Source organism: Pipistrellus hanaki, assembly GCF_964339955.1.
Source record: "Pipistrellus hanaki genome assembly, chromosome: 9".
Lineage (NCBI taxonomy): Eukaryota > Metazoa > Chordata > Mammalia > Chiroptera > Vespertilionidae > Pipistrellus > Pipistrellus hanaki.
In genome coordinates, this window is record NC_140511.1 from 64,612,368 (window position 1) to 64,624,371 (window position 12,004).

Sequence of the window (12,004 nt, forward strand, 5' to 3'; positions counted from 1 at the left end):
CTTCAGGTCTGGCTATGTGACTCGCTTGCTTTGGCTGATGGCACAGTGGTAAACTTGAGGCCAGCAGAGACGCAGAGGTGTGAAAAAGACAGCCTGTTTCTGACTCCTTTCTTGCCAACTATTACAACTGTGCCATAGAGCCCATCGGACTTGGGAAGATCAACCCAGTCCCAGCAGGATCAGTAAGACCACTCAGCCAACCCGAGGCTTGGGTTGAAATAATAAGTAGTTGTTGTTTCAAGCCAGTCTTTGGGAATGACTTGTTACCTGGCAGTAGCTAGCTGACACAAGGGCACGATTACCCTTGAAAGGCAAGTGAGAGAGGAAGTCAGGATCTGCCAGGTTTTATTTGTAGAGTCTAGTGACCTTGAACCAGAGAAAGCTGCAAAACGTGGTTTTCAGGCGGGCAGCAGCAGGGAGAGCTGCAACTGGGCAAGCAGAGGCTTGAGGGGTAGGGATTGCCCTAGCCTGGCCCCTACAGGTCTCAGGCTGTGGGGTCATACACCCGCCCCATGAAGATAGGGAGCTTGTGCTGCTGGTCCCAGAGCAGGAAGAGGAAGGGCTGCTGGACCTCAAACATCATCAGAGCCCGGGCCAACGAGATTGAGGAGGCCGCGACCGCCTCCACCCCGCTCTCCGTCAGCTCCAGCGCCGCCTGGTGCTTCATCGCAGAAACCTGGAGATTCTTGTCCTCTGTCAGCCCGCACAGGTTGAGATCATAAGCAAAGTCAAAGAATTCTAGGGCATAACCAGAGGAAAATAATGAGTCAGAGACCAGCATGAAACCCTCAGCTGTCAGAGACATTTGTCCGGAATTTTCTGGGTTGGTCCCAAATCCCAATACTCTCTTCTTCCTCCTCATTGCTTATCAAAATATATAGCATACCTTCTGGTCCAGTTCCTGGGGTCCTCTGCCTGAAGGCCCATCTTCACACCAACTACCATTTTCTCTCAAGTGGTGAGAGGCCTTGCCCCTTCCCTCACAAACCCCCCAAAATGAAATCATTGCTTCTCTGTCAACAAGGACCTTGGAAGTGAGGAACTATATAGAAAGAGGTCATATGTTATCAAAAGAGGTCATATACCAGGAAACAAGATTATCTAATTAGGAGGTCAAGTTCTTTAACAGAATATGAAGCGATATAGCTGGGAGTGAGGTCAAAGGTCAGGAAGTGAGGTCAAAGGTTAGGAAATGGAGCCTCTTCCAAAAACTCAGAAGCCTCCAGTTACCCTCTTATCCTGAGTGCTTCTTGCACAATCTGTGGGATGGTTGAGTGTTACGACACGGCTGTGGGGGAAGAGCATCCCTGACCCACCTACGTCACCTGTCACAGTGTCACAATGGACCACAGTGGAAACAGTCAAGGGAGCTGAAGACCTGGATTGGTGTTCTGGCTCACTTCTACCTAGCTCAAGGGATCTTGGCTAAGTTATGTAAATTTTTTGAGTCATTTCCTCATGATCTAATGAGATAATAGCAAATCCCTCTAACTTTCAGGATTGAGGAACAACCTGAGATTATAGATGTACAAAGTATCCTAGAGAGTGCTAAGTGCCTTTTAGGGGCTCCCTCCGTCCTGCCACGCTTTTCTCCTCTGATGATCTGGGAGCAACTCTGAGCTGCCAGGGCTCACCCATTGTCTCCATGATTAGCAACATGTCCTGGTTGCTATTGAGTTTGAATCGGGGCAGCGTCACGAAGGTGGGTTGGGCGTTGGTCATCTCCAGCTTCTTCATGACGGCCTTTAAGACAGGGGAGCTGAGAGCCTGCTCTATGTCTCGGAGACTGTATTTCAAGTTCTGGGGTACCATGATCACCATGCTCAGGTTGTGGGAGAGCTGTAGTTTCCCCACCTGGAGAGAAAAAAGATGCACCTTATCAGTCTTCCCGCCCTCTGGGTTCCAAGGCTGGTCTTCAGTCTGCTGTTCCAATCTGTACCATTTCAGCAAACAGCAGCCAGACTTGAGCTTCCAGGTTTTGCCATGAAATGGGGATGCCAGCTAAGTGAACAGTGCTGGTGAGAGACACAAATTTCTGATCACCCAAGCTGAAGATGACTCTACCACTGATGAGCAATGTAATACAGGCAAGTGATTTGATCTCTCTGAACCCTGTTCCCTTCCTCTCAAGTGTGTATAGGGTAACACCAGAGTTACCGGGTCAGTCCTTTGAAAGACTTGATGGTTCTGCAGTATCTATGAGAGTAAGTATAAATCTCTTCGTGTGACATTCAAGGTTTTGTACAAGCGGGTCCTAGCTGACCTTTCCAGTTTGCCATTAGAGGGATTTTCACTGATGGCCAGACAAAAATATAAGAAAAGTGCAGGACTCTGTGGGTCTAATATAGTGGTTCTCAATTCAGTGTGAATTTGCCCCGAGTGGACATTTGGCAATATCTGGAGACATTTTGATTGTCATTGCTAGAGGAGGGGTAGAAGCCAGGGATGATGCTAAATACTACAGTGCCAGGATAGCACCGCATAACGAAGGATTATCCAACCCAAAAGGTCAACAGGGCCAAGGGTGGCACCTTAGACAAATAGGATGTAAGAGAATATCATTAAAAGGGCATGTGGTTGAGGTTGAAGGATGGATGAGAAGAATCGAGACTGCGGAATTCAGTTGAGCAATGAAGAAATGAACAGAAACCAGTCAATTGTTAGAATGTGAAAACATGGCCCAGAAGAAGCAGGATATAAATTGCTATTGACTGAGGAGCACGGACATGGGGTCCCTGTTGATGGAGGCTTCAACTAGGGTGGGATCACTGGGGCAGTATGCACCCTGTGGATGGATCTCGAGTCTCTGACTAAAAAGTCCCATGTTATGGCTTTGAATTTCCAAGCCAGTAACCTGAACATTCCTGAGCTGGTAACTGTAATCCCCTTAGTTGGATGAATACTCTTTAAGTCCCAGGAAGATTCAGAATTAAGTATGGAAAGGACAAAGTAAACCAACTTCATAATATTCACACCAGATGGTAAATTCAGGATAATCTTAAGAAAATCAGACACACTAGTTTTATACTTCTAAGCAAAAAAGTATAGGGCCCAGCCAGCATGGCTCAGCGGTTGAGCAGGAGGTCATGGTTCAATTCCTGGTCAGGGCATATGTCCGGGTTTTGGGCCCCATCCCCCGTAGGGGGCCATGCAGGAGGCAGCTGATCCATGGTTCTCTCTCATCATTGATGTTTCTCTCTCTCTTCCTCTCCCTTCCTCTATGAAATAAATAAAAATATATGTATTTTTTAAAAAGATAAAGGATCATTTCGTTAAGTTTGAGAACAATGTTGAGATGTTGGGGTTAAAATTGATTTACTCTTTAAATTTAGTTTTCAGGTCACAGGTGTTTGGAAGATGTGGCCAAGCAGGGCTGTAATTCTGCCCTGTCGGGTATATGGTATACTTAAAAAAAAAAGAAGTATATTTATTTATAAAGTATACCCATAAGCTCGAAGTGCTTATGGGAATATTAATTATCTGTATTTGTAACCATGTTTATAAATGGAACAAATGGCTTACAGAAGTTTAATCTGTTAGCAGTGACTGGATTAAGGAAAAATCTTTGAGCTGACACCTGAATGAGCAGAAGGCACAGTGATGTGAAAATCTGAGTGAAGAGGGTCGAGGCAGAGGGAAAGCTAAGGCCAGTTCCCAAGGTGGGTGGAAACAAGCCCGGCGTGTTCCAGGATACATCCTTTACTTCTCGCCTGGAACTGAATCACTGGGTGTCTCCCCCTGTTTTCTATCTAATAGGTCTGTGTCTTGATGTCCTAACAAGGCAGAAACATCTGATCACTGGGCTTGAGGCATTTTATTAATTAAAATCCTCTGGGCTCCGTATTTCCTGTCTCCCACTCCCTGTCCACCGAAATGATACTGTTCAATTCCTGCTAAGGAACTTAAGCCACTAAACACATGTGCACACAATACCACATGTATATATACATACAGCTATCCCTACACATGTGCACACATATATGCATGCTGCACCTGCATGCATACATCCGATGCACAGGACGGAACCACGACTCACGTTTTTGCCATTTGATGGAGTAGAGACGAACGAAGAAACTTTAGAATCCTGCTTTCCAGCCTAAAATATACCATGCCTGCCTCGGCCAAGACGGGAGTAGGAAGAAAGAGAAAAGGCAGGGTGGAAATACAGAGGGAAGAAGTAGAAATTAATAAGGGTGCACCCCAAACAAATGGGGCCCTAGCAGGAAAGAAATCAGGACACATAAGAGGCGCTGAAACAGGAGTAAGAAGAGGCAAGGACTCACCTTGGCCTTCAACATAGGGTCAGTGAATTGGACAACCGGGTACTTCTTGCTAATCATCGTGGGCACTTTTTTCTTTGAGGATTTCAAGTAAAAGGGCTCCCTCCTGGTGTCTTTGTGATCAAATGTTGTCTTCCACTTGGCTAGAGGGAAGAGAGAGGGGGACAGTTACTCTCATACAGGTGGGGAAAGGATATGGAGCTGAAATCCCGATAAGCAAAGGGTAAGACAGGTACAATGGGATCCAGGCTTGGAATGTGGGGTCGGGTGGGCTTTGAGGCCAGGAGGGGAGGAAGGATTCAGGATGGGAAGATGACCTGGCCCAGGGCCCCCTTACCGCTTAGATAGATAGCATTGAGGAGGACAAGGCGGGTGTCGGAGGGCAGGCTGTCTAGCAGAGAGTTGATCTTGTGGTTGGTGTTCTCTGCCACCCAGGTGTTGATGAGCTCCAAGTTGGCATCACTGTCATTTCCCAGGGCTCTGGGGGTGCCGTACAGGTGCTGAGAGGCGTTCACAAAGGCGTCCCTTATGGCCAGGTCTGGTGGGGGGTGGGGGGGATGCAGGTCAAGAGAAGGAGGCATGAGTCCCAGAACACTCTCCCTGCTTCCGAGAGCAGGTTTTGAGAGGGGGTGTGTTTCCGTCGATCTCTGTGCTCACTCCAGTGAACACAGTATGTTGGAGCAGGGGTCCAGGCCACTCCTCGTACAGATGTGACAATGAGGCCCAAAGAAGGCAACCCCGAACTTGGAGCAGAACTCATCCCAGGCCCCACCTGCCTCTGCTTCCACTGACCATGGCTGGCAAGGTACTTGGAAACTTCCATTTGCCTGTATTTTCCTCCCTCTTTCCCTTTCCCTTTCCCTTTTCCTTTCCCTTTCCCTTTCCCTTTCCCTTTCCCTTTCCCTTTCCCTTTCCTTTCCCTTTCCCTTTCCCTTTCCTTTCCCTTTCCCTTTCCCTTTCCTTTCCCTTTCCCTTTCCTTTTCCCTTTCCCTTTTCCCTTTCCTTTCCCTTTCCCTTTCCTTTCCCTTCTTTCCCTTCCCTTTCCTTCCTTTCTTCTCTTCTTTCTTTCTTTCTTTCTTTCTTTTTTTAAAAAAATATATTTTATTGATTTTTCACAGAGAGGAAGAAAGAAGGATAGAGAGTCAGAAACATCGATCACAGAGAATCATCAATTAGCTGCCTCCTGCACACCCCCTACTGGTACATGCCCTTGACCGGAATCCAACCTGGGACCTTTCAGTCCACAGGCTGATGCTCTATCCACTGAGCCAAACTGGTTTCGGCCCTCCCTTCTTTTCTTAATTCAAGAGGTAATAGAGTCTGCTTCCCAGCCTCAGCAAAAGTTTGTGATTAGAATTCCTGGCGTGGGCGCTCCCAAGCCCAGACCCACTAAAGAAAAACAGTGTCTAAAAGAGGAAATTCTCCTGGACTAAATAACTGACATTGAAGGCAGCTGTATTTACCACCAACCCAGCAAAACAGAGGATCAAATTGATTTATAGTAAATAAGTAAATACAATGTTACTTTAATGTCATATTTCCCCATCTCTAAAAAAGAGGGTGGTTTCCCGGCCCCCACTTTGTTTATCTGCATTTTCTCAATTTTTACAATGAATAAGTATTATTTTCATCAGTTAAAAAAAAAAAAAAAAAAAGCCAGAGTGTCACCCTGGCCTATGTGGCTCAGTTGGTTGGGTGTCATCCCCGTGCACCGAAAGGTTGCTGGTTCGATTCCCAGTCAGGGCACTGGGACTGCCCAGGTTGTGGGCTCAATCCCTGGTAGGGGATATGCAGGAGGCAGCCCATTGTTGATTCTCACATTAGTGTTTTTCTCTCTCTCCCTCTAAACCCTCTTCTCTCTATAAAAAAAAAAAAAAAAAAAAAAAAGTAAAGAGAGGGTGAGACTATAATACATCTATAATTTTCAACCCTTCTCAAGCAGCAGAGCTGTGTTTTCAAATAATGTCATGTCTGAAGCCCACAATATAAAAGGGCTGTGGTTGAGACTGGGCAGGAGCTGAGAGCTCCAGTTGGCTCTATGTCCCTCTCACAGGAAGCACCCCCACTCTGCCTCCTGGTCCCCACATCCACTGTGACTTCTGAAGGAGCTCTGCAGGACCCTAGGGCTCGGTGGACCAACCTTGGGGGGTGGGGGGGGCGGAAGCATTTGATCATGCTGGAAGTTTATTGCTCTTATTACCTACTTATTCATCTAACACATGTAAACGACAACAAATTCATATAATATAAATAAAGTGCAGACTAGAGGGCCCAGGATTTCCCTAACCCAGATTAGCAAACATTCTCTGCCTATTTTATGTCTATAGCTCTCTAGTCCTATCTATTCATGAACTCTTATTCTAAATGGAGTTGATGAGTGCAAATGACTTACCCAAGATCTCACCATGGGGACTATCTGTCTGCTGAAACCCTTACCTGCTCTGCAGGCCATCCTGGATGTTCTATCTCTCACATTCCCACTGTCCTTTACCCCAGTGCTGAGTCCCCCTCAGCATCCCCTCAGGACCCTGCCCAGCAGCTGCCCCCCGCTGGGCACTCACCTGGGCTGTGGAAGATCTGAGAGACCGAGGTGAAGCCTTTGGATGTGAAGGCCTTCAGGGCCTGGTGGACACAGGGAAAGTTCTCAGGGTACGAGAGGACAGTCTCCAGGTTTTTCTTGGTGTTGTTTCCGGCTCCTACGACAAAAGGCAAAGATGAGGGCCAACTGCAGGAGGTGTGGGGGAGCTACTAGCAGGACCACTTTAGAGGGACCAACTGGAATGGGGGTGGGGGGAGGTCATTGACTGCTAGAAGGGGATCACCTATCATCAGAGCCAGAAGCATTGCTTCAGGAGATAGTTCATATAACAGAGAGGGGTGGGGGGGATTATGAATAATCATGGTTAGGCTTTTCCCGGGCTGCAAATACTCTCCTCCCCTATTTTCTACCTAATTTTTATCCCACTCATCATTCAAAGCCTGGTGGTGCCTGTACTACAATACATGAACTACCCTGTTTCCCCGAAAATAAGACAGTGTCTTATATTAATTTTTTCTCCCAAAGTTGCACTAGGTCTTATTTTCAGGGGATGTCTTATCTTTCCATGCACTAGGTCTTATTTTCAGAGGATGTCTTATTTTCGGGGAAACACGGGTAGTATTTAGTTGGTTTAGGTTTACAAGGGTTCACCATATAGGCAGGGATACTAGATGACTATGAGGAGACATCAGCATCAGCCCTGACTGGGTAGCTCCGATGCTTAGAGCATCATCCAGGTATGCCAAGGTTAGTGGGTTTGACCCCAGGTTGGGTGTGCATGGGAGGCAACCAATCAATGCTTCTCTCTCTCTCTCTCTCCCTTCCTCCTTCTCTAAAATCAACTAAACAAAGAAAAAAGAAATTAACCAAAACCAATCAACTGAAATGCGCCTTCCAAGGGGCATTTGGCAGTGTCTGAAGATACTCTGGTGTCTTTTTTTTTTTTTTTAATATATATTTTATTGATTTTGTACAGAGAGGAAGGGAGAGAGATAGAGTTAGAAACATCGATGAGAGAGAGTCATCTATCAGCTGCCTCTTGCACACCCCCTACTGGGGATATGCCTGCAACCAAGGTACATGCCCTTGACCAGAATTGAACCCGGGACCCTTCAGTCCCCAGGCCGACGCTCTATCCATTGAGCCAAACCGGTTTCGGCGATACTCTGGTGTCTTAACTGGAGGGAAGCTACTGGCATCTAGCGGGTAGAGGTTAGGGGTGTTAGGATTCTGGGATTCCAGAGGAAAGGTTCTTATATATGCTCCCTCTGTCTCTCGAAGCCTTCCTGGAATTTCCCCCTTGGAGTGACAGTTCTGTCCTCACTGCTTATAGCAATTTGTTTGTGTCCCTCCTAAGGTAATTAACCTGTGGCACTTGACAGTAATCCTTCAGGTAGGTAGGGGGATTAGCATTTTTTGATCTCTCATCAAGCCAGGTGCTGGGCTATCTACTTAATTTCAGGAGGTAAATACAACTATCTCCATTTACACATGAGGACTCAGGCTCGGAGATGTTCGGTCATCTGCCCAAGGTCACACAGTTAGGAATCCCAGAATCCTAACACTCCAAACCTCTCCCCACTAGATGCCAGTGGCATCCCCCCATTGTCACGATTCTACTCTACTTCTATCTCTTACGGTTTCATCTCAGTTATTGTCTGAACTTGAACCATAGTTAATGGCTGGGACCTTGTTTTATATGTTCTTGTATCGTCCATAGGGTTTTTATAAGCAATAGTGCCTATTAAATCACTGTTACATGAAAGTTCAAGAATAAAAACATTTACACACACTCCATTGCAACCCATTTTTATAGCTTCCTCACTAAGGCGTAGCTTCGTAGGTGTCTGCATTGGGGGACCCTCATGGGAGAGTTCGACATATAACCAGAGAGAACTCAGTCAGGTTCTTACCAAGCAGGATCTGAGTGAGCAGGCTGGCGACACTGAAAGGTGAGAAGATCATATTGGTCTCCTCCATCTTCACTAATGAGAAGGCGTGGTAGAGTTTCACGGAGAAATCCAGCAAAGCCTCCCCCAGTATGGTCTCCGCTGAAGAATTCTCCAAGTCAGGGCAGTGGATCTCGGGCTCGGGGCAGGGGGGCTCAGTAGTGGGCCTGGTAGTTGGGTCGGCAGGTTGAGTGGTTGACTGGAAGTAGGGCTGGGAGGTGGGGGGCAAAGTGCCATTGGCTCTTAGGATAGTTGAGTTGGTGGAAGAGCCCACAGTGGACTGAGTGGATTGAATCTCAGGGATCTCTTTCTCGGAGATGTTTTCGTTGATTTCCCATGTCTGGTTCGTGGAAGAGCCCACTCTGGGCTGAGTGGACTGGATCTCGGGGATGTCTTCCTTGGAGATGTCTTCTTTGATTTCCCATATCTGGTTCGTTAAATCCGTGAGGCTGAAGCTGGTACCATTCGGATGTGAGAAGGCATTCTCCTGTGGTTCAAGAAACAGTCTCATTTTTCTATGAGGCAAAGTTCCCTCAAACACTGAAAGTGGGAAGAGAGGGTGGGGATGTAGACAATATTCTGTACCAAGATAATTTCTGAAAGGCCTGGTGGGTGAGGGGCCTGCCCTGGAGCCATGACCATGGATTCCTCCAGGATAGGGGGCAAGGCAGCGGTGGGTGGGGTGTGGGTAGGAGGGATTTCTCTGAGAAGATGCAGAGCAGCCAGGGACTCTGTCACCGCTGACCACGTACTACCATATAGGAAGTGGTTTCCCAAACTTTGGAGCTGAGTGTCAGCAGCCACTTCTCTGTGTTCTTGAAATAAATATATCTGCCAGCCTTGGCTCACCTACCTGCCCAGTATAGACATTTGAGCTTGTGGCCTTTTAAATTGTGGATTGCAACCCATTAGTGGGTATTGAAAACAATCGGCATTCCAAAAGGAAGGAAGGAAGGAAGGAAGGAAGGAAGGAAGGAAGGAAGGAAGGAAAAGGGGGTAAGGGGGGAGAAATAGTATATACCAGTGGCTCTCAATCAGAGACCATTTTGACCCGAGGAACTGGGGCAATGTCTGGAGGCACCTTTGGTTGTCATATGGGAGGGAAGAGGTTGGGGGGAGGGGGGAGATGCTACTGGAATCTAGTGAGTGAGGCCAGGCTTACAGCAGAACATCCTAGAGTGCACAGGACAGCCCTTCATACCCAGGAATTATCCAGCCCCAAATGCTGTTTGCTCTGGGTTGAGAAGCCATGTACTTATGATCCCCATTTCACTGCCAAAAGAAAATGATGCTGAGTCATACTAAGTAACCCGTCCAGGGTCTTGCAGAAGCTGGAGGAAAAACTAGGAGCCAAGCCGCAGTCTGATTCCGGGCCCCTGCGTGTCACTACGTCACCTGTTGAATCTCAAAGGACACCGTGGGTGCCTCCTCCCGCACCCAGGAACACACAGTCCAGGGCAAGCACCCACCTTGCTTTCCCCTGACCTCCCAGACCACGGGTGCCTCTCACGGAATCACACCCATCCAGGTGAGTCTGCTGCCACTTGGCTTTCACAGGCCCAGCCTCGGGAGAACCTGTGTCTCTGCTGCAAACCCACAGCTCCGTGTCCACAACAACCTTTGCTTTTACATCGCAAAATGCTGTCCATTCCCTTGCCCTGCTTGGTCCTCCTTTATTCTCCACCATATAAACCGGAGCAGGAGAGCTCCAGGAAGTGACTTGCTCAAGGCCACCAGGCTGGAGCCTAGCGGGTCAGGTTTCGAACCTGTGTCCCTCCAGAGTCTCCAGCTCTTCCCAGCCTCTCTATGAATGGAGCTGCACGGATCACCTTGTAAGATCCCAGGAGGAGATCTCCGCGTTTTCCGGGGCCTGAAGGGTTAATCCCAGGCACCCCTCCATTCCCATCCCACGAAGGGCCACTCACCCCAGCCAGCAGCCGCAGCAGCAGGAGGGTCACAGGGGTCAACCAGGAAGCCATCTGGGAGGCGATGTCCGCCTGGACCTGCGGGGCCAACCCAGCGTCAGGGACGGCTTCCAGGCGTGGGGCCCACCCCCGGGCCCGCCCCCATTCCATTCCGGGGCCCTTCCCCGCCACCTTCTTCTTCCAGGCTCCTCCCTCTGTTTTGTTTTTCCCAAAACCGCTTCCCTTTCCCGGCAGCAGCTGGCTCAGCCTCCCCTTCCCTCCCCCCCCAGCCTCTCCCCAGGCCCGGGTCTCTGTCCATCTGTTCCATCCTGGGGGTCCTGCTTCAGACAAACAATGGGGCCAGAGGCTGGGGGAGGAGAGGAGGGCCAGAGGGGGCTGCCCAGGAGGGGAAGAGAAAGGGGAGGCAGAAGGCTCTAGGGGGACCAGGTCTGTAGAGACTGCAGAGATAAAAGGGGGGCCAGAAACTGGGGGAGGGGAAAAGGGAGACGAGAAGACCCCTTCCCACCTCCACCCCACCCCTCCCAAGAACCAAACCTGCTCCCCAACTCCTGGTCACCGGGCAGCTTTAGTGCAGACTGAGTGGAGAGTCCCACGGGGTCAGAGAGGGTGGGGTGTGTATGTGTGTGTGTGGGGGGGTCGGCCTTGCTATTGGCTGGCCCAGGACACAGCCCAATTACAAATTAAGGAGGATTGATCGCTGGTGTGATTTCCTGTAAATCACACTGGGAGAGGTCCCTGGGTGGGCTGTGGGGGCTTGGAGCAGGGGTTTAGCCAGAAGGCCTTTGGGAGCTGGAAGGGGGGAAGTTTGGGGGTGCAGCTCTGAGCTTTACAGGAGGAAGCTTGTCCCCTCCACCTTCGTGGGTCACGGTAACAGCAGCCCAGACACAAGTTGCTCCACAGTGTCCAGGGTAAGCAGAGTTGCTTATCTCAGCTGATCTTCCAAGTACCGTAACCCTTTGGAAATAGGCCCCTTTGTGACAGTTTGATAGTTAAGTTATTGAGTTTATCTGCTAAGCCAGGCAACCATGCACGCCTCCTCTGAAGAACAAGGCCCTCTCTGGTGACCTGATACCCCTCACCGGGCCTGTCGGGGAAAGTTGGCTGTTAGCACCACCAGAAGTGCTTCTCTAAGGGACTGACAGGGGCAGAAACGGGAGAGAATATTTGAATGTCACGTTGGGGGGCGGAGGGAGGGGCTTGGAAAAGACCTGTGAAGACTTTGCACCTGCTTTGAGGGAACTTAATTTCCTGTGGCCACTTGGGAACCTCCTACAGGTGGGTAAGCTCCTTCACATCAGTGCCAGAAACAAA

General features: G+C 49.0%; 1 protein-coding gene across 1 annotated transcript; it reads right to left on the minus strand.

The window, feature by feature from the left end:
• Window positions 1–328: 328 nt before the first annotated feature.
• Window positions 329–11,339, minus strand: SERPING1 (serpin family G member 1). Its single transcript, XM_084894862.1, has 8 exons — window positions 11,228–11,339; window positions 10,694–10,771; window positions 8,733–9,255; window positions 6,842–6,976; window positions 4,618–4,818; window positions 4,284–4,423; window positions 1,635–1,854; window positions 329–738 (listed from the first exon to the last, which is right to left on the minus strand). Exons 2-8 carry the CDS (start codon window positions 10,745–10,747, stop codon window positions 485–487), a joined length of 1,527 nt encoding a protein of 508 aa, XP_084750988.1. The 5' UTR covers window positions 10,748–10,771; window positions 11,228–11,339; the 3' UTR covers window positions 329–484.
• Window positions 11,340–12,004: the final 665 nt, after the last annotated feature.

Coding starts and splice junctions, on each gene's coding strand:
- SERPING1 (XM_084894862.1), bottom strand. CDS start 10,747: ATGGCTTCCTGGTTGACCCCTGTGACCCTCCTGCTGCTGCGGCTGCTG. Junction 4,424..4,617: donor CAATGCTATCTATCTAAGCG/GTAAGGGGGCCC, acceptor TCTTCCCTCTAG/CCAAGTGGAAGACAACATTT. Junction 739..1,634: donor GCTAATCATGGAGACAATGG/GTGAGCCCTGGC, acceptor GTTATGCCCTAG/AATTCTTTGACTTTGCTTAT.